Raw genomic sequence first — 24,613 nt, 5'->3', positions numbered from 1 at the left:
TTTGGCACACTGGCCTTCAAATGTCAGGGCATTGAGTATAGAAGTTGGGAAATTATATTGTAGTTGTACAGCACCTTGGTGAGGCCCCACTCAGAGTATTGTGTTCAGTTTTGGTCACCTTGTTTAGGAAGGAGATTATTGAACTGGAAAGAAGAATCTTAGAAGAATATTGCCAGGACACAAGAGTTTGAGTTATAGGGAGAGGTTGGACAAACTAGGACTTTTTCTTTACAGCATAGGAGGCTGACGGGGTTTAGGTAATGGAAAGACTGCATAAAACCTTAAATAACTGAATAAGCAAGCCGACCTAAAACTACAAACCATGCTTTAAAATATAATGTCACCCACTTAAAGACAAGAAATAAGGAGATGGGGGTTGGGGGGCTGTTATCATTGAAAATAAACTGAACTGGATTAGCCATTTAAACATGGCAAATATAAAAGCAGGTCACAGACAGGAAACTCAATACTAAACACTCAGCCACTGACCACCACTAGTCTCAAGTCTTGTCCACTTAAGAGGCACAAGTCAGCAGAATGATGGAACACTCTCCATCTGACCAAATGGGACACTCAAGAAACTTGACACAGTCTAGGGCAAATTAGTGTGCTAGACTGCCAACCCAGCCACCATTTTCAACATTCAGCAGGGAAAGCAAAAACATTTTCTGATTCAGTATGTGGATGTACCATGTGGATGTACAAAATTTGACCCTCTCTTGGGAAGTAAGGCAGAGCAGATGACTGAGGTGTCAATGGGAGAGCATTTTTGAGTGACTATAATTTTATTAGTTTTAAAAATAGTGTTGGAAAAGGATAGACCAGGTCTAAAAGTTAAAAGCTCTAAATTTTGGAAAAAAGCCAATTTTGACAGTATTAGGGAAGAACATTCAAAAGTTGACTGGGAGCAGATGTTTGTTGGCAAAGAGACGACAGAGACGGCTTGAAAATGGGTAGCCTTCGAAAATAAGATACCAAGAGTTTCGAGACAGTATGTACATGTTAGGGCAAAGGGCAAGGCTGTTACGTGCAGGGAATGCTGGTGATTAGAAAAATTGAGGTTTTGGTCAAGAAGGGGGAGGAAGCACATGTCAGGTATAGGCAGCAAGGATCTAGTGAATCCCTAGAAGAGTATAAAGGTAGTAGGAGCATACTTCACAGGGAAATCAGGAGTGCAAAAAGGGAACATATGATAGCTTTGGCAAATAAGGTTAAGGAGAATCCAAAGGGATTCTACAAAAGCTCTAAGGACAAAAGAGTACCAAAGGAGGGAACAAGTCCCCTTAAAGATCAGCAAGGGTGCCTATGGAAGATACAGAACATGGGGAAATAAATAGTGACACCTTGAAAAACATCCAATTACAAAGGTAGTGGTGGTGGCATTTTAAGCAAATTAAGTTTAATATAGATATGAGTGATGTCTTAAAATGTGATACCTTAAAATGCATAGAGATGGATAAATCCCTGGGACTGATCAGGTGTACCCTCGACCTCTGTGGAAGGTTAGGAAAGTAATTGTTGCGTCCCTTGCTGAGATACCTGTATCATCAATAGCCCAGGCGAGGTGCCGGAAGACTAGAGTTGACTAACATGGTGCCACTATTTAAGTAAGGAAAAGCGAGAGAATTGTAGACCAGTGAGCCTGACATCAGTGGTGGGCAAGTTGTTGGAGGGAATCCTGAAGAATGGGATTTACAAGCATTTGGAAACATTGCTTTGGGTGTGGGAAATCATGTCTCATTAACTTGACTTGAGTTTTTTGAAGAGGTAATGAAGACAATTGAAGACGGCAGAGTGGTGTATGTGATCTATACGGACTTCAGTGCAACATTCGACCAGGTTCCGCATAGTAGTTGGTGAGTGATATTAGATTGCATGGAATACAAGGAAAACTAACCATTTGAATACAGAACTGGCTTTAAGGTAGAAGAGAGAGGGTGAAGGGTTGCTTTTCAGACTGGAGACCTGTGATCAGTGGTGTGCCACAAGGATCGGTGCTGGATCCACAGCTTTTGGTCATTTACATAAATGATTTGGACACGGACGTATGAGGTATAGTTAGTAATTTTGCAGATGACACCAAAATTGGAGTAGCGGACAGCAAAGGAGGTTACCTCAGAGTACAATGGGATCTTGATCAGATGGGTCAATGGGCCGAGGAATGGCAGATAGAGTTTAATTTAGATAAATATGACGTGCTGCAATTTGGAAAGGCAAATCAGGGTAAGACTTATACACTTAATGGAGAGTGTCGCTGAACTAAGAATTTGGAGTGCAGGTTCATAGTTTCTTGAAAGTGGAGTCACAAGTACACAGGATAGTAATGGTGTTGTTTGGTATGTTTACCTTTTTTTGGTCAGTGTACTGAGCATAGGAGTTGGGAGGTAATGTTGCAGATGTACAGGATATTGGTGAAGCCACTCTTGGAATACTGCATGTAATTCTGGTCTCCCTGCTATAGGAAGAATGTTGTTGAAAATGAAAGGGCTCACAAAATATTTAAAAGCATGTTGCCAGGATTGGAGGGTTTGAGCTTTAGAAAGAGACTGAATAGGCTGGGCTGTTTTTCCTGGAGTATCAGAGGCCAAAGGGTGACCTTACAGGGATTTATAAAATCACTAGGGACATGGATAGGGAGAAGAGAGAACGCCTTTGCCCCAGGTGGGGATGTCCAAAACTGGAGGGCATAGGTTTAAGGAGAGAGGGCACAGGTTTAAACAGGAGCTTAAGGGGCAATGTTTTCATGTAGATGGTGGCATGTGTATGGAATGAGCTGCCACAGGAACATTTAAAAGGCATCTGGATGAGTGTATGTATAGGAAGGGTATACAGGGATATGGGCCAAATGCTGGCAAATGGGACTAGATTAATAGAAGATAGAACTTACAGCATAGTACAGGCCCATTGGCCCTCGATAGTGCACTGACCTGTGAAACCAATCTGAAGCCTATCTAACCTATTCAATTCCATTTTCATTCAAATATTTTTTTTTAAATAGATATTTTTATTGAAAATTTTACATTTTTACAAGTTTACAAAATAAAAAAAACCAAGTATAAACATTGATATACAATTAAATCTTAATTGAATAATAACCAAATTTAACAAAAGAAAAATACCGAGAAAAAAAACTCAACTAACTACTAATCTAACCTACAACTAACCAGAGTGTATAATTAAATCTCTTACATTATTCAAATAAGAGAAAAAAACGACAGATAACACACAAATTGAGTAGTGAGATACATGCTCGGAATGTATTAACATCAAATGTAACAAAACCCGTATTCGTGTGGGATTCCTCTCTCAAGGGGCCCCGGACCAGCCAGGTTCGCCATCTCAATTAAATAAAAGCCCTTGTTAGGATGGCCGAAATATCTGTATTTATATAATTCAAGAAGGGCTGCCATGTTTTATGGGATAATTTGGTCTTTTGGTCCACCATATTTGTAAGGAAGTCAAGGGGAATACATTCCATAATTAATCTGTGCCAATTTGAAAGTCGAGGGGGCCCCTCAGCCAACCAGTTTACCAAAATATTTTTCCTTGCACAGAAAGAGAGAATAGAAAATAATCTCTTCCCATGCATATCCAGGAAGGGTAAGTTCGAGAAGCGCAAAAGGAGACATACAGGGTCCACTCTAATTTCCATTCCTAAGATTTCTGCCAGAGCACTTGTTACTTTAGTCCAATATCTACAGATCTTATGATAGGTCCATAAGGCAATGTACAAGAGTGCCCACCTCTATTTTACATTTGGGACACATTGGAGATGCTCCTGCCTTAAGTTTTGCCAATGAATCCGGTGCTATATGGGCCCTATGAAGTAAGTTCAGCTGAATAACCTGAGTTCTGTAGCAGATGGTGATTCTTCTGGCGTTTTCCCAAATGTCACTCCACGTTTCTATTCCCAGATTTCTAGTCCCAAATCCTGATCCCATGTTTTAAGCAGATTGTCCATATCTCCTGATACTTCATCATGTAGTAAACGATAAGTAGTACTGACGGAAGATACCCCCATTGGCCATAGCACTCTACATTCTCTATCGGATTTATAAAGACTATCTAATAACGTAATCTCCTCCTGTATGTAATCTCGAATTTGGAAGTATCGAAAGAGGTCTCCATTAGGGTAATCCGAATTTCTGACACAGCTGTTCAAAAGACATCAGGACCCCTTCTTTAAACAGATCCCCTAAAGAAGAGATACTCCTGGATCTCCAGAGTTTCAAAGTGGCATCTGTAAACCCTGGTTGAAATCCCCATGCTCCCACTATCGGAACATAGGGGGATGTTTTATGTGAGTTGCCCTCATTTTGCCGCATTATATTCCAAGCTCTAATTGTGTTTACTACTATAGGGTTTTTATAGCGATCCATAATGATTTTCCTCTTGTCCGAATATCAAAGGTTAATAAGTGGGCATTTTACTTGAGAATCCTCGATGTCCAGCCAGATTGATTGCAGGTCAGTCAAGACCCAATCAGCTATGTAACTTAATAGGGAACTTAACTGGTATTTCCTGAAATCTGGGAAATCCAATCCTCCCCTTGCCTGTGGCAGCTGTAGTTTCATCAGCTTAATAAGGGGTTGTCTATGATTCCAGATAAAGGAACCCAACCAGCCATATAATTTACGTAGTGCCAGCCTCGGCAGCATCACCAGAAGCATTCTCATAGGGTATAGGAGACGGGGCAGGACATTCATTTTAATTAGTGCTATTCTACCTAGCCAGGAAATTGGAAGGTCTCCCCATCGCTGGAGGTCCTGCCTTATCCTTTCCAGTAAATGCACAAAGTTAGCCTTGTATAACTGACCAAATACTGGGGTAATAAAAATACCTAAATATAAAAAACCCTCCAAGGACCAGTGAAAGGGAAAGTGGGATCCGTCCAATAAGTGGGATATACTAGAAAGGTCACCCATTGGCATAGCCTCCGATTGAGAGAAATTAATTTTGTAGCCTGAAAATACACTAAATGTATTAATAATTTGGATTAAGCGAGACACGGACATCAAAGGATTACTGAGAAATAGAAGAACATCATCTGCATAAAGGGTAATTTTATGTTTACCTATACCAATCCTCGGGGCTATCATGTTAGGGTCAGCCCTCTCCAAAGCTTCCACATCTTCCCTATAGTGAGGCGACCAGAACTGCACACAATACTCCAAATGTGGCCTAACCAAAGTCCTGTACAGCTGCAACATCACTTCACGACTCTTGAATTCAATCCCTCTGCTAATGAACGCTAATACACCATAGGCCTTCTTACAAGCTCTATCCACCTGAGTGGCAACTTTCAAAGATCTATGTACATAGACCCCAAGATCCCTCTGTTCCTCCACCTGACTAAGAACCCTACCATTAACCCTGTATTCCGCATTCTTATTTGTTCTTCCAAAATGGACAACCTCACACTTGGCAGGGTTGAACTCCATCTGCCACTCCTCAGCCCAGCTCTGCATCATATCTAAGTCCTTTTGCAGCCAACAACAGCCCTCTTCACTGTCCACAACTCCACCAATCTTCGTATCATCTACAAATTTACTGACCCACCCTTCGACTCCCTCATCCAAGTCATTAATAAAAATTACAAACAGCAGAGGACCCAGAACTGATCCCTGCCGAACTCCACTTGTAACTGGGCTCCAGGCTGATTATTTACCATCTACCACCACTCTCTGACTTTGACCAGTTAGCCAGTTTTCTATCCAATTGGCCAAATTTCCCTCTATCCCATGCCTCCTGACTTTCCGCATAAGCCTACCATGGGGAACCTTATCAAATGCCTTACTAAAATCCATGTAGTCGTACATGTCCATACGTGGACCAGCCAATATTCCTGTAAATTCTTTATAGAATTCAGCTTGAAAGTCATCTGGGCCAGGTGCCTTACCGCTCTGAAGTTGCCTGATTGCGTCAAGTATTTCTTGAATTGTTAGGGGAACATTCAAGACCGATACCTGTTCTGGAGTTAGGTCCGGAAAGGTCAAGTTTTTTAAAAATGATTACATCCTCCTAGTCCTGTCTTCACAATCCTGCGATTTATATAAATCAGAATAAAATTTTCTAAAGATTGCGTTAATCCTTTTATGATCATGAGTCAAAATACCCTTACTTGCCTTGATAGACGTGATAGTTGAGGGGCCTTCTTTACCTTTGCAAGAAATGCTAAGTATCTACCAGGTTTATCGTCAAATTCATATAACCTTTGTTTTGCAAATAATATTTCCCTCTTAGCCGTTTGGGTAAGCGTGGTGTTTAGAGCTGTCCTAAGGCCCGTAATCCTTTGCAATTTGATAATAGAAGGTCTGTCAGCGTATGCAGTTTCAGCTGCTTTTAAGCGAGCTTCAAGCAGACACTGGTGTTCTCCCTTTAATTTTTTCTGGGTCGCCGAGTATGAGATGATCAAACCTCGCGCGTAAGCTTTGATGGTCTCCCACATCATTGATGGGTTGCTAGCCGTACCTAAATTAATTTCTAAAAAAGTTTTAAATTCTTGAGAGAAGTACTTTACAAATTTACTATCTTTCATCAGAAAGGGGTTCATACGCCAATGCTGGGGGGGATGTCTCATTGTTTCTCGCCTTGGTTTCCATATATACAGCAGCGTGATCGGAAAATGCTATACTGCCTATTTTACAGGATGATATGGAATTTTAAAAAATCGAGGGGGCAAAAAACATATCGATTCTGGTATGGCATTTATGTGAATTGGAGTAAAAAGAAAAATCTCTGCCCTGTGGATGAAGGCATCTCCATACATCTACTGGTCCTAATTCTTTGTTCAAATCCAACAATTGTCTAGATCTGGGAGATACTCCTGAAGTACTCTTGGGAATCCTATCTATTTCCGGATCCATAATACAATTAAAGTCTCCCCCTATAATTGTATGACGAGCATCGAGAGCCATCAATTTTGAGAAAGCTTCCATTATAAATTTAAAAGGATGTATCGAGTGGCAATATAAATTTAAAATCTTATATTCCTCTCTATTTATAAGGGCTTTAATCAGAATATATCGTGCAGACTCGTCTTTTATCTGATTTAGGATTTTGATTGGGAAATTCTTCCAAATAAGAATAACAACTCCCCTGCTTTTTGAGCTAAAAGAAGATAAAAAGGCCTGATCAAATCCACCCTGTCGTAATTTCAAGTGTTCTTTATCCAATAAGTGTGTCTCCTGTAGGAGCTATATCAACCCTTTCTTTCTTGAGATTTGATAATATTTTCTTCCTTTTGACTGGTGAATTACTCCCCTTGACATTCCAGGTGCATCACTTAACCGAATGACCAACCATGATCGTCCAGGCAAATCTGAGACCCCTTGGGAGGGGAAACCCTATCCAGAATATCCAAGCATATAAAATTCACAAAAATAAAGGCTCTCTGATACACTCACAACAGTATAAAGAAAACTACTTCTAAATAAAAAAAACATATTTAAATGGAGATTTTCCCCCTTGTTCCCAGGGGGTATCACTTCCTTTCCAAAAATCCATCGCACCCTCTCCCAACCTGTGCCCCACCCTTGACCCAGACACTCCTCAATAGGATGAAGAAAATTCAAATACAGAGCTAGAGTTAACAGTGAGCACACTACCCCCACCACCCCACCCACACCAACACCTGGATATATTTGGTAATGTTAATACCATGTATAAACATATATAACTATAAAATTACGACCTCAACAAGTAATAATTAAATATAATAATACAAAATAACAACAAAAAAACAACCCCACTCCTAGAAACAGAGGTAAAATAGAATAAGGTAACCACCTCCCTCGACCAACATTAACTAGATCCCCTGGTCATATATAGAATAAAAAAAAACAAGGGGGGGGGGAGAAAATCGTTAAGTAGAGAACAAATAAATAAATCCCTCTCCCCACCCCCCAAGATAATATTAAACAGTAAGGTAAAAAAAAGGATTAATATATAAAAAAAGGGGAGGGGAGGGATGTAAACCAGAGTGGGGGAAAGCAAACTAACATCAATTATCTCTTACAATTTATCTAAGAGAGTCCAAAAATTCATTGGCCTTTTACGGCGATCCAAAGTTATACACGGACCCTTCATGGTTAAAGCGTAGCGTCGCTGGGTAGCGTAAGGAGTACTGAATATTTAAGTTCCTTAAACACTTCTCTGCCTCATCAAATGTCTTCCTCTTTCAGACCAGAACTAGGGAAAAGTCCTGGAGTAACATGACCTTGGATCCTTTATAGATCATGGCTTGGGAATCTTTTCCAGAATTTCTGGAGGCTTCTAAGAATATCTGCCTCTCCTTGTAGCTCTGGTTTCAGCCGGGCCCGTGTAATGCAACCCGGTAGGCCCATTCCACCCTTACCTGGCCTGACCCCAGCCTCCAGATTTAAAAGTTGTGGAGGCCACTGTTCAAGGAACACTGTAAGCTGGCCTTCCTCTTCCCGTTCGGGAAAGGCCCAGCAAACGAATATTTTTCCGACGACCTTGATTCTCGAAGGTGTCAATGTGATTCTCTAAGGTCCGGACTCGCTGTTCGAGAATCCGGACCCGAACCACGGCTGATTGTGCTGTGGTTTCGGAGGTCGCGGCCTTTAGCTCCGCCCCTCCGACTCGGCGCTCGATTTCCTTGATGTCTTGGCCATGCTTTTGCAGCGCAGCCGAGAGCGAGTCCCATCAGCTTCAGGATTCTTCAATAAAAGCACTGATCTTCGCATCGAGTTTGGAGATTACTTCCATGAGGCTTGCCACCGTAGGTAAGTCTCCCCAGGTGGCTGTGGATGCCTCTGCTGCAGCTGGAGAGAGTGGGGGAGGGGTTCCTGCTTGCTGAGAGCTGCGTGCTCCCTTCCCTTTAGTCATTTTTACTGGTGATTAAATTGGTTAAATTCAATACTAAACAACCAATTATATTAAGTAAAAACTATTTTAAATGATTTGGTGAGTGTGGTCGGGGTGGGTGACCCACTTTGCCCAAGTCTTGGTTGGAGCACTGTAGATTCAGATTTGCTGGGCCGCCGCCATCTTGGATCCCCCCATCCAAACGTCTATCCAATGACCATTTAAATGTCCTTAAAGTTGACGAGTTTATTACTGTTGCAGGCAGGCTGTTCCACATTCCTACTACTCTCTAAATAAAGAAACTATTTCTGGCATCTATCACCCCTCAATTTAAAGCTATGTCCCCTCCTGCTAGCCATCACCATCCAAGGAAAAACACTCTCACTGTCCATCATATGTAACCCTCTGATTATCTTATTTGTCTCAATGAAGTCACTTCTGAACCTTCTTCTCTCTAACGAAAACAGCCTCAAGTCCCTCAGCCTTTCCTCGAAAGACCTACTCTCCATACCAGGCAACATCCTGGCAAATCTCCTCTGAACCCTTTCCAAAGCTTTCATATCCTTCCTATAATGCGGTGACCAGAACTGTACGCAATACTCCAAGTGCAGCTGCACCAGAGTTTTGTACAGCTGCAGCATGATCTCATGGCTCCAAAACTCAATCCCTCTACTAATAAAATACTGAATAGTGAATATGGAATACTGAATGGACTCTGAAACTCTTAACATTCCCCTGTACCTGTATTTTTGTTTTTGCTGCTATTTACCTACTATTTACTATCTGTGCTACTTAACTATGTGATCTGCGTGTATTGCTCGTAAGATGATGCTTTTCACTGTGCCTCGGTACACGTGACAATAAATTCAATAGCTAACACACCGTATGCCTTCTTAACAGCCCTATCAACTTGGGTGGCAACTTTCAGCGATCTATGTACGTGGACACCGAGATCTCGCCGCTCATCTACACTACCAAGAATCTTACCATTACCCCAGTGCTCTGTATTCCTGTTGCTCCTTCCAAAGTGAATCACATCACACTTTTCCGCATTAAAGTTAGGATATCTGGTCAGCCTGAACAAGTTGGACCAAAGGGTCTGTTTCCATGCTGTACAGCTCTATGAGTCTATTACACTATTAGTGACTACTTATGTGCAGAACATCTGCCACACTTCAAATGATTGGTGTGGATAAATTGCTAGAAGTGATTATTTGTTTGAACATGACCAATGTGTAATGCTCTTGTTTTCTGCAGACTCTTCCATCCTATTAGTATCCTGTGGAAAGGTTGTGGAGTTTTTCAGCGAGACACCTTGGTCACTGACTTCTTGGTTTCAACATGAGCTGCTCTTACCTGGAATGTAGTTCATCATTTCATCAAAAGTTTTTTTTGCTCTCCTTTGTTTATCTTCAAGAGATCGAGGCTCCGTATTCTCACAGAAGACAGAATCTGCAACAAGAACATTTTGTTGTAGTCTTATTTCTCTAATCAAGTCAGTGCTAGCAAAGTGAATTACTGATACAAATATTTCAAAACCACGTTAACCAGAGGTTAGTAATTTATAGTACAAGGAAGTGGCTTTTCATGTGACCATGGGTTTCGTTAACAGCCCACTCTGACAGCATGAACCTTGCCACATTCATACGCAAACTTCTAAACAAGCTCGTGACAGTGTGAATCTGAAAGGGATATCGCCTTTGTTAATCATATGTTGTCCAACATCTCAATCTCTACAGGCCCCTCCAACCTCAATCTCTACATTCCTTCAATTCTAGCCTCTTGCAGATTGCAGATCCTTCAGCCCTTAGCTCTGAAATTCCTCACTTAAATTATGTAAAATCAATTCCTCCATCTCCCACCTTTGAATTAGTTCAGAAAAATCTACCTCTTGGCCATGCTTTTGAGTGCCTACCCTAACACGCCTCTGGTTCAGTGTTAAATTTAGTTTGATCATACATCTGTGAAGCGATGGAGAGAGTTATTACATTAAGGCAACCACAAAAATGCAAATTCCTGTTGGTATAATTTTAGTCCTGAAACCAGTGTGGCAATTATACAATTACATGTTTCCTGTCTTGCATTATTTTTAGACCTGCAATGGTCAACATTTATAGGCACATGAAGGACATAGGAGAAGGAGGAGGCCATTTAGACCCTCGAGCCTGTTCTGTCATTCTAAATTATGGCTGATCATCTTTGCTAATTACTTTATCATTTAATGTTATTTAGGGCTCAATCACGGTTTTGAATTTACTTAACAACTGAATACTTCCACAGGGGCACAGGATTCAAAAGATTCAGTACCTTAGTGAAGATGTTCTGCCTCATCTCTGTTCTTATTGGAATTTATTTCAGAGACATGTCTCCACACCCATAAAATCATACAGTACAGAACAGACCTTTCAATCCAAACATATCTGGGCTGCCAGATTAGACAACTATTTACACTAGTCCAAATTTCCTGCAGTAGACCCAGAACCTTGAATGTTTTAACACTTCAAGCACTCATCCAAGTACTTTTTAAAGATGGTGAGGTATCCTGCCTCAACTATGCTCCTAGACAGTGCATTATCTGATGAAAACGGTCTCCTCAATTCCCATTCACCTGTCTTTCACTTAAAAACTACACCCCTTGTTACTGATCCTTCAGCTAAGCAAAATAGCTGCTTACTATTTACCCTATTTATACCCCTCAATCTTATGCACCTCTATCAGGTCCTCCCCCAACCTTCTTTGTTCCACAGAAAACAAACTGAGTTTATCCAGCCTCTCTTCATAGCTGAAATTTTCCATCCCAAGCAACATTCTGGTGAATCTCCTTTGCAACTGAACAAGTGGAACCACATTATTTATCGATTTCCTGATGAAAAACATTTGCCCAAAACGTCGATTCTCCTGCTCCTCGAATGCTGCCTGACCAGCTGTGCTTTTCCAGCACCACACTCTTTGATCCTTCTTTATAGTGTGGTGGCCAGAAATATACACAATACTCCAGCGGTGACCTAACCAAAGTTCTTTTTGCTCTAACATAACCTCCCTGTACTTGTAATCTATGCCACAATTGATAAAATGATAAGCACCATGCAAGTCTTCTTAACTACCCTATTAACCTCTCCTGTCAAATTTAGGAATCTGAAAAAACACCGCAAGATACCACTGTCCCTCTCAGCTTCCTAAATCCCTGCCATTCATTGAGTACTCCCTTATCTTGGTTCTTCTTCCAAACTGCACCACCTTTAATTTATCAGGGTAAAATTCTATCTGATCTGTCCATTTGACCAATTTATCCTTCTGCAATTAACACACTCCTCTTTACTATCAATCACCCAGCTAATCTTTGTATCATCTACAAACTTAACGCCCCCTCACACACTCATCTACATCATTTATGAATATCACAAACACCACAGGTCTCAGGACATATCCTGCGATATGTCACTGGATACTAGGCTCCAGTTACACAACTTTTACCATCACTCTATCCCCTGCCAATAAACCATTGTGGGATCTAACTTGCCAAGTTAGCCTAGATTCCATGAGCTTTAACCTTCTCATTATTCCATGTCAGACATAGCTTATACGGAGTCAAGATTGTGTTGCTCCACCCTCCTCTCCAACCTATAACCTCTACCCCCACCTCCATCTACCTATTGCACTCTTAGCTACCTTCTCCCCAGCCCCACCCTCCTCCTATTTATCTCTCCATCCCCGAGGCTCCCAGCCTCATTCTTGATGAAGGGTTCCGGCCTGAAATGTCAATCCTCCTGCTCCTTGGATGCTGCCTGACCTGCTGTGCTTTTCCAGCAACACACCCTCAACTCTGACCTCCAGCATCTGCAGACCTCATTGTCTAGATTAGAGTGTTGCTGAAAAAGCACAGCAGTTCAGGCAGCATCCGAGGAGCAGTAAAATGGACGTTTCGGGCAAAAGCCCTTCATCAGGAATACAGGCCTCACTGTCTCCCAGTCGATTTCAACCTGACTGGGAAGCCTCTTACAAGGATGTTTACCTTGAAGGAGTTCTCCTCTCTCTACAAAGATCTCAGTGATTCCCGCTCTCACCATACTCCCCAAGTCCTCTCCTCTGCCCTGAAGCATTTCAGCTACGTCCTCAAGCAGACTCACTATCACAGCCACATCTCCTTCCTCAGTACCTACCTACGGAACCGCCTGATCCCACATGGACTCCAGACCACATTTAGACCAACTCAGTTTGTAGACACTACAAATCCGAAACTTTCAACAATGGTTCTGTTTCTGGATCCTCCGCTCCACGCAAACAGTCATGTGCTGCCATCTACTCTAACTACGGTCAGTACTGCCTCAGCGCAGAGCCTCACTTTTCCAGACTTGCAGAGGACCTCTATTTCTACACCCTCAGAAGGATACATGCTCTTAACAAACAGTATTTATCTACTGCATCGGACATAAAAGAATGTAAACTAAACAAATTTTCTTGTACTTCCCTCCTTACATGGGCTTCCTTGAACCTTCCAGAACCTTCCTCTGGCCTCTGGAACTGCCCAGACGCCATTTAGCCACGTGGCTGCTCCTTCCACGACCGCCGGGGCATTTGATGATGTGCCGTGTGGCCCATGTGCCGATGCCGCCGTGTGGCCCACAGCCATGACCGACCATGCCACCCCCAAGATCAGTGTCCACCCAACCACCTCTACGACTGTAGAGAAGACTTCCACCGCAGGATACACTGGCGCTGCTGGAGCACCATCACATACATAGTGACTACCTTGAATGTCACTTCCACACCCGTAGTTGCTGCTGGTAAGTTCATTGATGTCACTTCCGCTGCCACTGATGTCAGCAGCCGAATACCCAACACTAACGTTGCCCTTCCCACCCATGACATCACTTCTGTCCCCTTTGTAAACATCACCTCCTTTGGGGACGTCACTACTGACCCCATAATTACGCCCACTCCAGATCCCAACTCCTATTCCTGCCGTGTCTTCACCATTCCCCCAGACCTCCCTCTCACTGGGGATGAACATTTAGTCCTCAGTAAAGGCCTCACCTTTATTCCTCTATGGTCCCAGATTAATGACACACGCTGCGACCTCGAACATTTCTTCCGCCACCTCCACCTCTGTGCCTACTTTTTTAACCAAGGCACCCGTCCACCCACCAAGGACCCCTTCCCCTACCTCGACCATACCCCATCCATCTGGACGCCCCATGCTGGCTTCCTAACCGCCCTTGACCTCTATTTCAAACTGTTGCTATGACATCGACTGCCTCGACCTGTCCAACCACCTCATCCACTCCAACCTCTCGCCCTCACAACACACAGTCCTTCACTCCCTCCGCTCCAACCCGAACCTCACCATCAAACCAGCGGATAAAGGGGGTGCAGTGGTAGTTTGGCGCACTGACCTCTATACCACTGAAGCCAGCCTCCAACTCGAATTCACCTCGTCTTATTGCCCCTCGATCATGACCTCACCAGCCCCCATCACCAAGCCATCATTGCCTAGACCATACACAACTTCAGCACCCCAAGGGATCTCCCACCCACAGCTTCCAACCTCATTGTTCAGAAACCCCACAACGCCCGATTCTACCTCCAACCCAAGACCCACAAGCCTGACTACCCTGGCTGACCTATTGTCTCAGCCTGCTCCTGCCCCACTGAACTCATCTCCACCTGTCTCAATACTGTCCTATTCTGCACCCCCACCCCCCCAACAGCCCCGTCAAGGAACTCCTCAAATATGTTCAGGACACCACCCATGCCCTCCACCTCTTCCAAGACTTCCATTTTCCCAGCTCTCAATGCCTCATTTTCACCATGAACATCCACTCCCTCTACACCTAGACCATGATCAGGGCCTCCAAGCCTTCAGTTTCTTTCTCTCCCGACGTCCCCACCAGTATCCTTCCACTGCCACTCTTATTCGTTTGGCTGAACTGGTCCTCACCCTCAACAATTTCTCCTTTCAATCCTCCCACTTTCTCCAGATGAAAGTGTTAGCAATGGACACCTGCATGGGGCCCAGCTCTGCCTGTCTCTGTTGGTTACATAGAACAGTCCACCTTCCAGAGTTATACCGGCACCACTCGACACCTCTTCCTCCACTAGATTGATGACTACATCACTCCCACCTCCTGCTCCCATGAGGTCGTCGAGTAGTTCATCAATTTCACAAACACATTCCACCCTGACCTCAAATTCACCTGGGCCATCTTTGACACCTCCCTCCCCTTCTCAGATCGCTCCGTCTCCATCCACAAGGGCAGACTCAACACTGACATTTTTTACAAACCCACCGACTTCCACAGCTACCTGGATTACATCTCCTCCTACCTTATCTCCTGCAAAAATGTTATCCCATATTCCCAAATCCTCTGCCTCCACCGTATTTGCTCCTAGGAGGACCAGTTCCACCAGAGAACACACCAGGTGGCCTCCTCCTTTGATGACCGAAATTTCCCCTCCCACGTGGTTGAAGATGCCCTCCAACACATCTCATCCCCATCCTGCACGTCCGCCTTTGAACCCCACTCCTCCAACCGCAACAAGGACAGAACCTCCCCCCCCCCCCCCCCCCCCCCGGTCCTCACCTTCCACCACTACATAAATCACATTATCCGCCGACATTTCCGCCACCTACAAATGGACCCCACCCCATTTCCCTCTCCACCCTTATCCGCTTTCTGCGGAGACCGTTCCCTCCACAACCAGTTGGTCAGGCCTAACCCACTAACAAGCTCCCTCCCATTCCTGGCACCTTCCCCTGCCACCACAGGAATTGCAAAATCTGCGCCCACACGTCCCCCTCACCTCCATCTAAGGCCCCAAAGGAGTCTTCAACATGCATCAAAGTTTCACCTGAGCTTCCACATGTATTGTATCCGTTGCTCCCAATGCTGTCTCCTCTACACTGGGGAGACTGGACACCTTCTCACAGAGGGCTTTAGAGAACATCTCCGGGACACCTGCACCAATTAACCCCACCACCCCATGGCCGAACATTTCAACACTCCCTCCCACTCTGCCGAGGACATGCAGGTCCTGGGCCTCCTTCATTGCCACTCCGTCACCATCCGACACTTGGAGGAAGAACGCCTCATCTTCTGCCTTGGGGCCCTTCAACCTCAGGGCATTAATGTGGACAACGCCAGTTTCCTCATTTCCCCTTCCCCCACCTTACCCCAGTTCCAAACTTCCAGCTCAGCACCATCTTCATAATCTGTCTCACCTGTCAATCTTCCTTCCCACCTATCCACTCCATCCTCCCCTCCGACCTATCAGCTTTACCCCCCCACCTCCATCCACCTACTGCACTTATAGCTACCTTCTCCCAGACCCACCCCCCTCCCATTTATCTCTCCATCCCCAAGGCTGCTAGCCTCATTCCTGATGAAGGGCTCCGGCCCGAAACATCGACTCTCCTGCTACTCGGTTGTTGCCTGACCTGCTCTGCTTTCCAGCAACACACACTCGACTCTAATCTCCAGCATCTGCAGACTTTACTTTCTCCTCATAGTTTATATGGATTTCAGCAACACCCTTAACAATGTCAGGTGCCTTACCCTTATCAGTAGAATCATAGAGATGTACAGAATGGAAACAGACCCTTTAGTCCAACCTGTCCATGACGACCAGATATCCCACCTGCCAGCATCTGGCCCATATCCCTCCAAATCCTTCCTACTCATATATCCATCCAAATGCCACTTAAATGTTGCAATTGTACCAGCCTCCACCACATCCTCTGGCAGCTCATTCCATACACGTACCACCCTCTGCGTGAAAACATTGCCCCTTAGGTCTCTTTTATATCTTTCCCCTCTCACCCTAAACCTATGCCCTCTAGTTCTGAATTCCCCGACCCCAGGGAAAAGACTTTGTCTATTTATCCTATCCATGCCCCTCATAATTTTGTAAACCTTGATAAGGTCACCCCTCAGCCTCTGACATTCCAGGGAAAACAGCCCCAGCCTCTTCAGCCTCTCCCTGTAGCTCAAATCCTCCAACCCTGGCAACATCCTTGTAAATCTTTTCTGAACCCTTTCAAGTTTCACAAGATCTTTCCGATAGGAAGGAGATCTGTTGGCTCCCCTTTACTGTCTCTGAGAATAACATCCTCAAAACACTTTAACAAAGGTTTGCAAACAAAGTTTAACATTTATAAATCCATGCTGACTCTGCTCAATCAGACAATTACTTTTGAAAATCTAGGAACCACATCCTTCATAATCGATTCTAGTATCTTCCAACAACCAAACTTACAGATCTGTACTTCCCCTTTCCAAATGGTTGAGTTGTATTTGCAAACTTTTCAATCTGCAGACACTGTGACAGAATTAATAAAATCTTGAAAGGTGACCATGAATGCCTTCACCGTGTCTATAGCCATCTCTTTCAACACTCCAGGGTAAAGGTAATTGGTTCCTGGGATTTATCAGCTTTTCGTTCCATTAATGTCTCCAATACTACTTTTCACAAAAACTAATTTTTTTCAAATAAAAAAGAACCACATTCTGAATTCTTGGATATGCATGGTAAAATAGGGCTAAGTCAGCATGGTTTCATCAAGGGAAGGTCATGCTTGAATTCTTTGAGGAAGTAATCAGCAGGTTAGACCAAGGACAGCCACTGGACTTCAAGAAGGTCTTTGACAAGGTGCCACACAGGAGACTGCTGAGTAAGATAAGGGCCCAAGGTGTTAGAGGCAAGGTGCAAGCACGGATAGAAGCTTGGCTGTCTGACAGAAAGCAGAGAGTGGGGATAAAGGGGTCAGGATCGCAGCCGGTGACAAGTGGTGTTACGCAAGGATCAGAGTTGGGACAACAACTTTTCACTTTATAAGTTGATGGCATAGATGAAGGAACCGAGGGTATTCTGGCTAAAGTTTGCTGATGATACAAAGATAGGCAGAGCGATAAGTAATATTGAGGCAGTGGGGATTTGGACAGGTTAGTAGAGTGAGTAAAGAAGTGGCAGATGTAGTACAACATAGGAAAATGCGAAGTCATACACTTTGGTAAGAAGAATAGAAACATGGGGTATTTTCTAAATGGGCAGAAAATTCAGGAGTTTGAAATATAAAGAGACTTAGGAGTTTTAGTCCAGGATTCTCTCAAGGTAAACTTGCAGGTTGAATTAGTTGTTTGGAAAGCAAATGCAATGTTGGTATTTCTTGAGAGGACTTGAATATAAAAGCAGGGGTGTACTTTGGAGGCTTTGATCAGACCACATTTGGAGTATTGTTTGCAGTTTTGGGCCCAATATCTCAGGAAGGATGTACTGGTTCTGGAGTAAGTTCAAAGGAGGTTCACAAGGGTGGAAAGCTGAACTTATGAGGAATGTTTGAGGACTCTGGGTTTATACTCAATGGAATTTAGAAGGATGGGTGGTGGGGGGGATCGAATTGACTTACAGAATATTGAATGGCCTGTACATAGAGGATGCTGGGAGGATGTTTACATTGGTAGGAGAGACTATGACCCAAAGGTACAGCTTTAGAGTAAAGATAAGACCTTTTAGAACAGAAATAAGGATAAACGTCTTCAGCCAGAGAGTGGTGAATCTATGGAATTCACTGCCACAGAAGGATGTGGAAGCCAGGTCATTGAGTATATTTAAGATGGAAATAAATAGGTTGTTGATTGTCAAAGGGGTCAAGGGTTACAGTAGAAAGCGGGAGAATGGGGTTGAGAAACGTATCTGCCATGATCGAAGGTGGAGTAGACCTAGTGGGCTGAATGGCCTTATTTATGCTCGTATGTCTTATAGCCTTATTCTCAATAGACTCGGAGTTATTAATTAATTCAGAAATATCCAAGTCTTCCTCTGTGAAGATAGATACAATACTTTAGCTTCTCTGTGATTTCTTCATTCCCTATTAAAAATCATCATCTGTCTGTAATGGACCTATTTTTTGTCTTTGCTAATTTTTTTTCTTTTTATATAACAATGAAACTTCTACAATTTGTTTTTGTTTCTTCCTATTTCATTCTGTTCTTTTTCTTAACTTCTTTATTCCCCTTTGCTGAATTCTAAAACTCTCCCAATCTCAATTTTACAACTTTTCTGACAACTTTTAACCTCCTCTTTTCATCTAATACTACATTTAGCTTACCCTTATTCGTCACAACATTCTCGCTTTTTCTGTTGGATATTTTTGCCTGATAGGAAATTGTTTTTGAAAACTAAGCATTAATTTTTAAATGCAGGATTGCATATCAGCTGTTAAGATTTTAAATGCACTCTTTCAATCCCTCACAGCCAACTTCCCCCTCATACCTTCATAAATGCCCTTGTTTGGATTTTTAATTTTTCGATTGACCTACATCATTTTCAAACTTTATGAATAATTCTTTTGAATTACAGACATTATTTCCTAAAGGTTCTTGATGAAGTAGCCCTTTCTCATTGCATAATACAAGATCTAAAATAGTCTGTGTTCTAGTCAGCAACTCAACATATTGCTCTAGGAAACACTGACATATTTGAGGAATTCTTCCCCCACCACCGGTGCAAAAATAACTGGCCACATTAGAGCATTTACACATTTATGCTATCGCCAGCTGAGTAGTGGGATTAGAAAGACTGCTCCAACCTTTCACGTAACATCATGTGATGTTTTACAAATGCTTACAATTGCTGTACCTTTCTGACAGAAGCTATTATTTCTTCCTTCATTACCCATCCTATCATGTGGTTAATGTTACAAGTTATGGTTGATGAGGATTCTTTTTTGAAAGGTAAGGAGGTCAGATATTCTACTTGAACCTGTCCTTTCCTAGTCATCTCAGCATCTCATGTGAGATTTGAGTCGGTCATTACTTCTTGTTCACTGTGCTGTGTTGCAATCGTACTCAATTCATTTACAGGTGTTCCAATTGTCTCAAGCACTGTATACTATTCAGTTGCTGCCTCTTTGCTTTAATTTCTTCAAGATGATTTTTTGGAACTTGGAATTTGAACTCCCTTCAGTGACAATAACAGTGGAAAACATTTCTGCAAAATCAGTATGGTCATATCTTTTCCTCTCATTGATGGTATGAAACAAATTTCTTATTTCAACATAATTATTTCAGTGGTTTCTGCTTTTTTGTGATTTTTGAGAAGATTTGTAGCTCAGTTGATTATATGTATGTAAGTTAGCTCGCTGAGCTTGAAGATTCTGCTTTTTTGTTTAAGTTCAGCCATCACCTAATAGAACTTTGTAAAATCTTCTACCTTGACCATCAGTTCCCTTGGCATGTTGCTGTTTAGCTCCTTCCAGCTTTTGAATGAGATGCTAAGTACATCCCTTTAATGAAATACATAAATGAGATACCAAATATTGAACAAAAGCTAAATTTGCGAGATGCTTATTGGACTCAATCAAGTCTTAACTCCTCCAGACCTATTTCTGAGAGTACAAATGTGAAATTACTAGCTGCATCTTATCATCTGCCTGATCATTGGAAAAAATTGCTAGGAATGGCACCTAGTTTACGAGACACTGTGGAGAGAAGGGAAGCAAATTACAACCACCAACAATTTAAAAACAACGTTGAGAAATTCTAGCTTATTGCATATGGGGTCACTAACTCTGCCCTGATGCTATTTTCAAACTTCCCTTCCTCATTAAATGTTTACATTTAAATGCTACAGTGGCTTGGTTTAAAGACATTCAGTAGTACATTCTATATTCTAACAAATTTTGAGACAGTGTGTCTGTCACTGGTTCATTCTTTAGTGAAAACCTTTTATCCACTAAAACCTTTTAGCCTACTCTTCCATTATTTTGAGCAAAAATATTAGTTTCCCCAACATCTTTTCCGTTCACAATAACTGGCCTAATTTTTCCAACAGCAGATTAAATCTACAGTTTTGACATAATTCCAGCAATTATTTTACCACTGTTACTTTATTCCTGTCTATACAATAAAAAGATCATAATAACACCATACATTAAAAAGGCCCCTTACAGGTTCAACACATCTTTGTGTAACTGATACCCTATCCATAATGCACAGTTCAATTTACTATGTCTCTTTTTAAAACTCACATTTCTAAAATTCTGTGCAACTATATTTATTCCTCCAATCCAGAGCTTTTAACATTTAGAATATGCAAGTATATCTTCTATTTTCCTCAAATCAACTGTTATTTTTGTGAACCTGTACCTGTCGCATGTCTAGTTCACTAATCTGTACAAATTATGAAATTTTCTGCATAATTCCTCAGCTATGCTCCTAAATTTGACTTCAATAAATGCTCAAAATTGATCTTCTAGACCCTTGTTGAAATTTTTGTGTGAAGAGAAATTACAGATTGTTCAGAAGATACACTCACCTAAAATGTGCCATTTGGTAAAATTTCCACTATTCATACTCAATTTAGATCTGTTCTTGACATCCAATTTGAGATTTGTTGCTGTCTATTTGACAAGCATGCATTTACTCTCACCCTCAATGTTAGAACATGCCCACTTAAATAAAGTTCAAAATCTCACAACACCAGGTTATAATCCATCAGGCTTATTTGGAAGCATTAGCTTTCAGAGGGCTGCTCCTTCATCAGGTGGTTGTGTAATTTTTAACTTTGTACACCCCAGTCCAACACTGGCATCTCCAAATCATCACTTAAACTGAAAGATTCAAGAATAAGCTGTGTTAAAACTACCAGAAAGTATATCGACTACTATCTCATTAACGGAAGGAAATAATGGACCAAGAATGAATTATGATGGAATTGAGCCACTTCCAGGCAAAATATGTATCTAAGTGATTGTGGCACATCACACATTGCTTTCAGTGTTGATTCTAAGGTCCTTTGTTCTTTTCTTACTTCTGGGATAAGGTCTCTTACAATCAGATTAATATTTATGTTCAGCAACGCCTATTTATACATCAGGAATAGTTCAAATATAGCAAAAAGGATAACAAATTCTATGTCAAATAGGCTACTTCACTCTTTGGTGGTTCTTGTAATTTTCCCAAAGTACAATTTCATTGGTTCCAACAAATGATGGCATACCAAAATTGTTAACATCAGGGAGGAAATAAAAATTATTACTAATGAGTCAGGAAAAATATGCCGACAGTGATTCTCAAACAAAAAAATACCTTCCTGGTCAAAGGCTACGCTTATGTTCATGATTTGGAGATGCCGGTGTTGGACTGGGGTGTACACAGTTACCCCAGTCCAACACAGTACACGGATGATAGCTAGACAATATCACCATTGTTAGCAGCTAACCCGAGAATGCAACTTTAATATGAAGGGTTTTGTGATTTACACAAGAAAGAAGTGAAACTATCACTGTATTCTAACAGATGAAAGGCTTAACAGACAATCAATTTTTCAATGTATAATTTCAGTTACATCACACTGCAAAGTTTTGCCATAAATTCTGTGTTACGATCGAGCCCTCCACAATCACCTGATGAAGGAGTGTTGCTCCGAAAGCTAGTGTGCTTCCACTTAAACCTGGTGGGCTATAACCTGGTATTGTGTGATTTTTAACTACGTTTATGTTGAACTTGTTATGACACCCCTCTGCTTATTTAAACCAGCCACACAGAAAAGATTCACCTCGTGCTGTAATCTGTTAAAATTTGAGAGGCAAAGACTCATCTCAGCAGTCACTATTTAAAGTGACAACAACTTTATTCATTAAGTCCACCAGTGAATATTAAAACCAACAAATATTTACAACTCCTTTCTCTTAAATCTACCTTTTACCTCCCACTCTACAATACTAGTCAGATAAAAACTCCCGATTTAGATTTACAAAAAAAAATCCAACTTTCAAAACCAGTCAACGGTCGAATGTTCTCTTTCTACCTTCCTCCGCAGATTTTCCTCTGTTGTCTTTTCACTGTTCTGCTACGCAAACTTCTTATAGCCAGGTAACTTTCAGAGATCTGTTCTGCTGGCAGTCTGTACTTGTTGATGGCTTGGCAATTCTTCCCCTAACTGTTCAAAATGTCCGGTTTTATATCCCAAAACACTGGATTTTTTCACTGGATTTAATATTATCAAAAAACTAAATTCAAATTCAACTGGATTTTGATATCGTGGGGCATAGTTTAAGCTGATTAGTTGAATTTGAATTTGTTTTTGAGTTCAAAACAACGCAGCTGTACTATTGGTTTCGACCAAGTGTTACATTGTTACCTTGTTCAGAACACTGTGTTGTGTCAGGCAGTCCTTGCTTTTCAACTCTCTTAAACGTACAGTACCTCTACATCTTCATAAGCTGCAGAGAGTTTTACATTTGTGCAATCAATTCCAAATGGACCAGGTTGTTTCAATAGTTTTGACCGGGACCAGGCTCAGGACTATACAGTTCTAGTACTTCTGCTGCCTTAATTATCAACATTCTGTATTGTTAACAATCCAGCATTTGCAACACCGATTTGTTTCAACTATCTTCCATTAGGACTTGCATAAAATTTAAGATTAATTTAATATTTAAAATTCTTAAATACTTTTGAAAAGAAAATTATGAGCCTAATGCACTATCCAGTTCATTTATATCTTAAGGCTGTTAGTTGAAAATTAACCCACCCACCCCAAATTGAATGCAATATCTGTAAGATGCACATTCACTGTACTCCTTACTTGGGTACATGTGAAAATCTAATCTAATGCAACTTGATGCTGTCTCCTCTTTCCATGCCTGTCAGAAATGGTGCACTTGACATTTATCACTAATGTGCTTAAAAGCCCAAGACATGTAAGAAAATAGCAGTCTGTCAGAGACAGTGCAACATTAAAAAGAAAACGTGTGATAGGCAGTCAGGTCTGAGCTGAGAAGAATGGAAGAATCTGCACTCTGAACCTTAGGATGTTCCAAAGAACTATAAAGCCAATGCAGTATTTTTGAAACAGTCACATATGCATTCTAGGAGATTTACACTTTTAAAAGGATTAAAGAGGTATTGAATCTGGGTAAACAAGTAGAATATGTGGCACATTCAAATCTGAGACTGTGTTGTATCTCTTTCGTGCTCTCCTTCATGGTTTTTCTCTTTACTCCTCAGTAATGAAAGTGTGTATCAATTCTTCCATTTCTCACTTGTTTGTCTTTTCTATTCTATCACATTGATCTCTTCCTTGAATTTTGTTGCCACTTTTATGTCTTAATGGGACAGGAAAATATACAGGCTTGTTAATGGGTTGGAAAACTTACATGGCCAGAGGGGTAGGAAAGCAATATGCTTGCAACACTGAGCAAACAGATGAGCAAGAGGCACTTTTGAGTAGTGAGCAGAACTTGGACTGAGGGGTTGAATAAATGGGCAGAATAAAACTGCCTTAGAGTTATAGAGTCATACTGCACAGAAGCAGACCCTTCAGCCTAACTTTTCCATGCTGACCAAGTTTCCCAAACTAAACTAGTCCCACTTATTCTGCGTTTGGCCCATATCCATCTAAACCTTTCCTGTTCTATCATCTTGACCTCCTCCTTCATTTCTGTCTCCTCTTTCATGTCTTAATGGGTGAGGGAAATATGCAGGCTTGTTGACAGGTTGGACAACTTACATGGCCAGTTGGGCAAGAAAGCAATCATGTAACTGAGTACAGGAATACAGTGAATATGTATTTTACAGTCATTACATTAAATTTCCTACTCATTACCTATCCAAATATCTTTTAAATGCTGTAATTGTAGCTTCATCTATCACTTCCTCTGCAGTTCATTCCGCATACAAACCACCTTCTATGTGAAAAAGTTGCCCTTTAGGTCCCTTTTAAACCTTTTTCTTCTCACTTTAAAAATATGCATCCTAGTTTTGAACTCCCCCACCATAAGAAA

General features: G+C 41.8%; 1 protein-coding gene across 1 annotated transcript in view; it reads right to left on the bottom strand.

Annotated features, from left to right (window-relative positions):
- snx14 (sorting nexin 14) overlaps window positions 1–24,613 on the bottom strand; it is a 217,068-nt gene that overhangs the window by 23,762 nt on the left and 168,693 nt on the right. The window contains exon 26 of the mRNA XM_060830993.1: window positions 10,186–10,281. Coding sequence (XP_060686976.1) covers window positions 10,186–10,281 — 96 coding nt within the window. The remainder of the gene's footprint in view (window positions 1–10,185; window positions 10,282–24,613) is intronic.

The sequence above is a fragment of the Hemiscyllium ocellatum genome, chromosome 10 (genome assembly GCF_020745735.1).
Source record: "Hemiscyllium ocellatum isolate sHemOce1 chromosome 10, sHemOce1.pat.X.cur, whole genome shotgun sequence".
Lineage (NCBI taxonomy): Eukaryota > Metazoa > Chordata > Chondrichthyes > Orectolobiformes > Hemiscylliidae > Hemiscyllium > Hemiscyllium ocellatum.
Note: the sequence above shows the minus strand (reverse complement) of the source record. Positions and strands in the feature narration are given on the sequence as shown.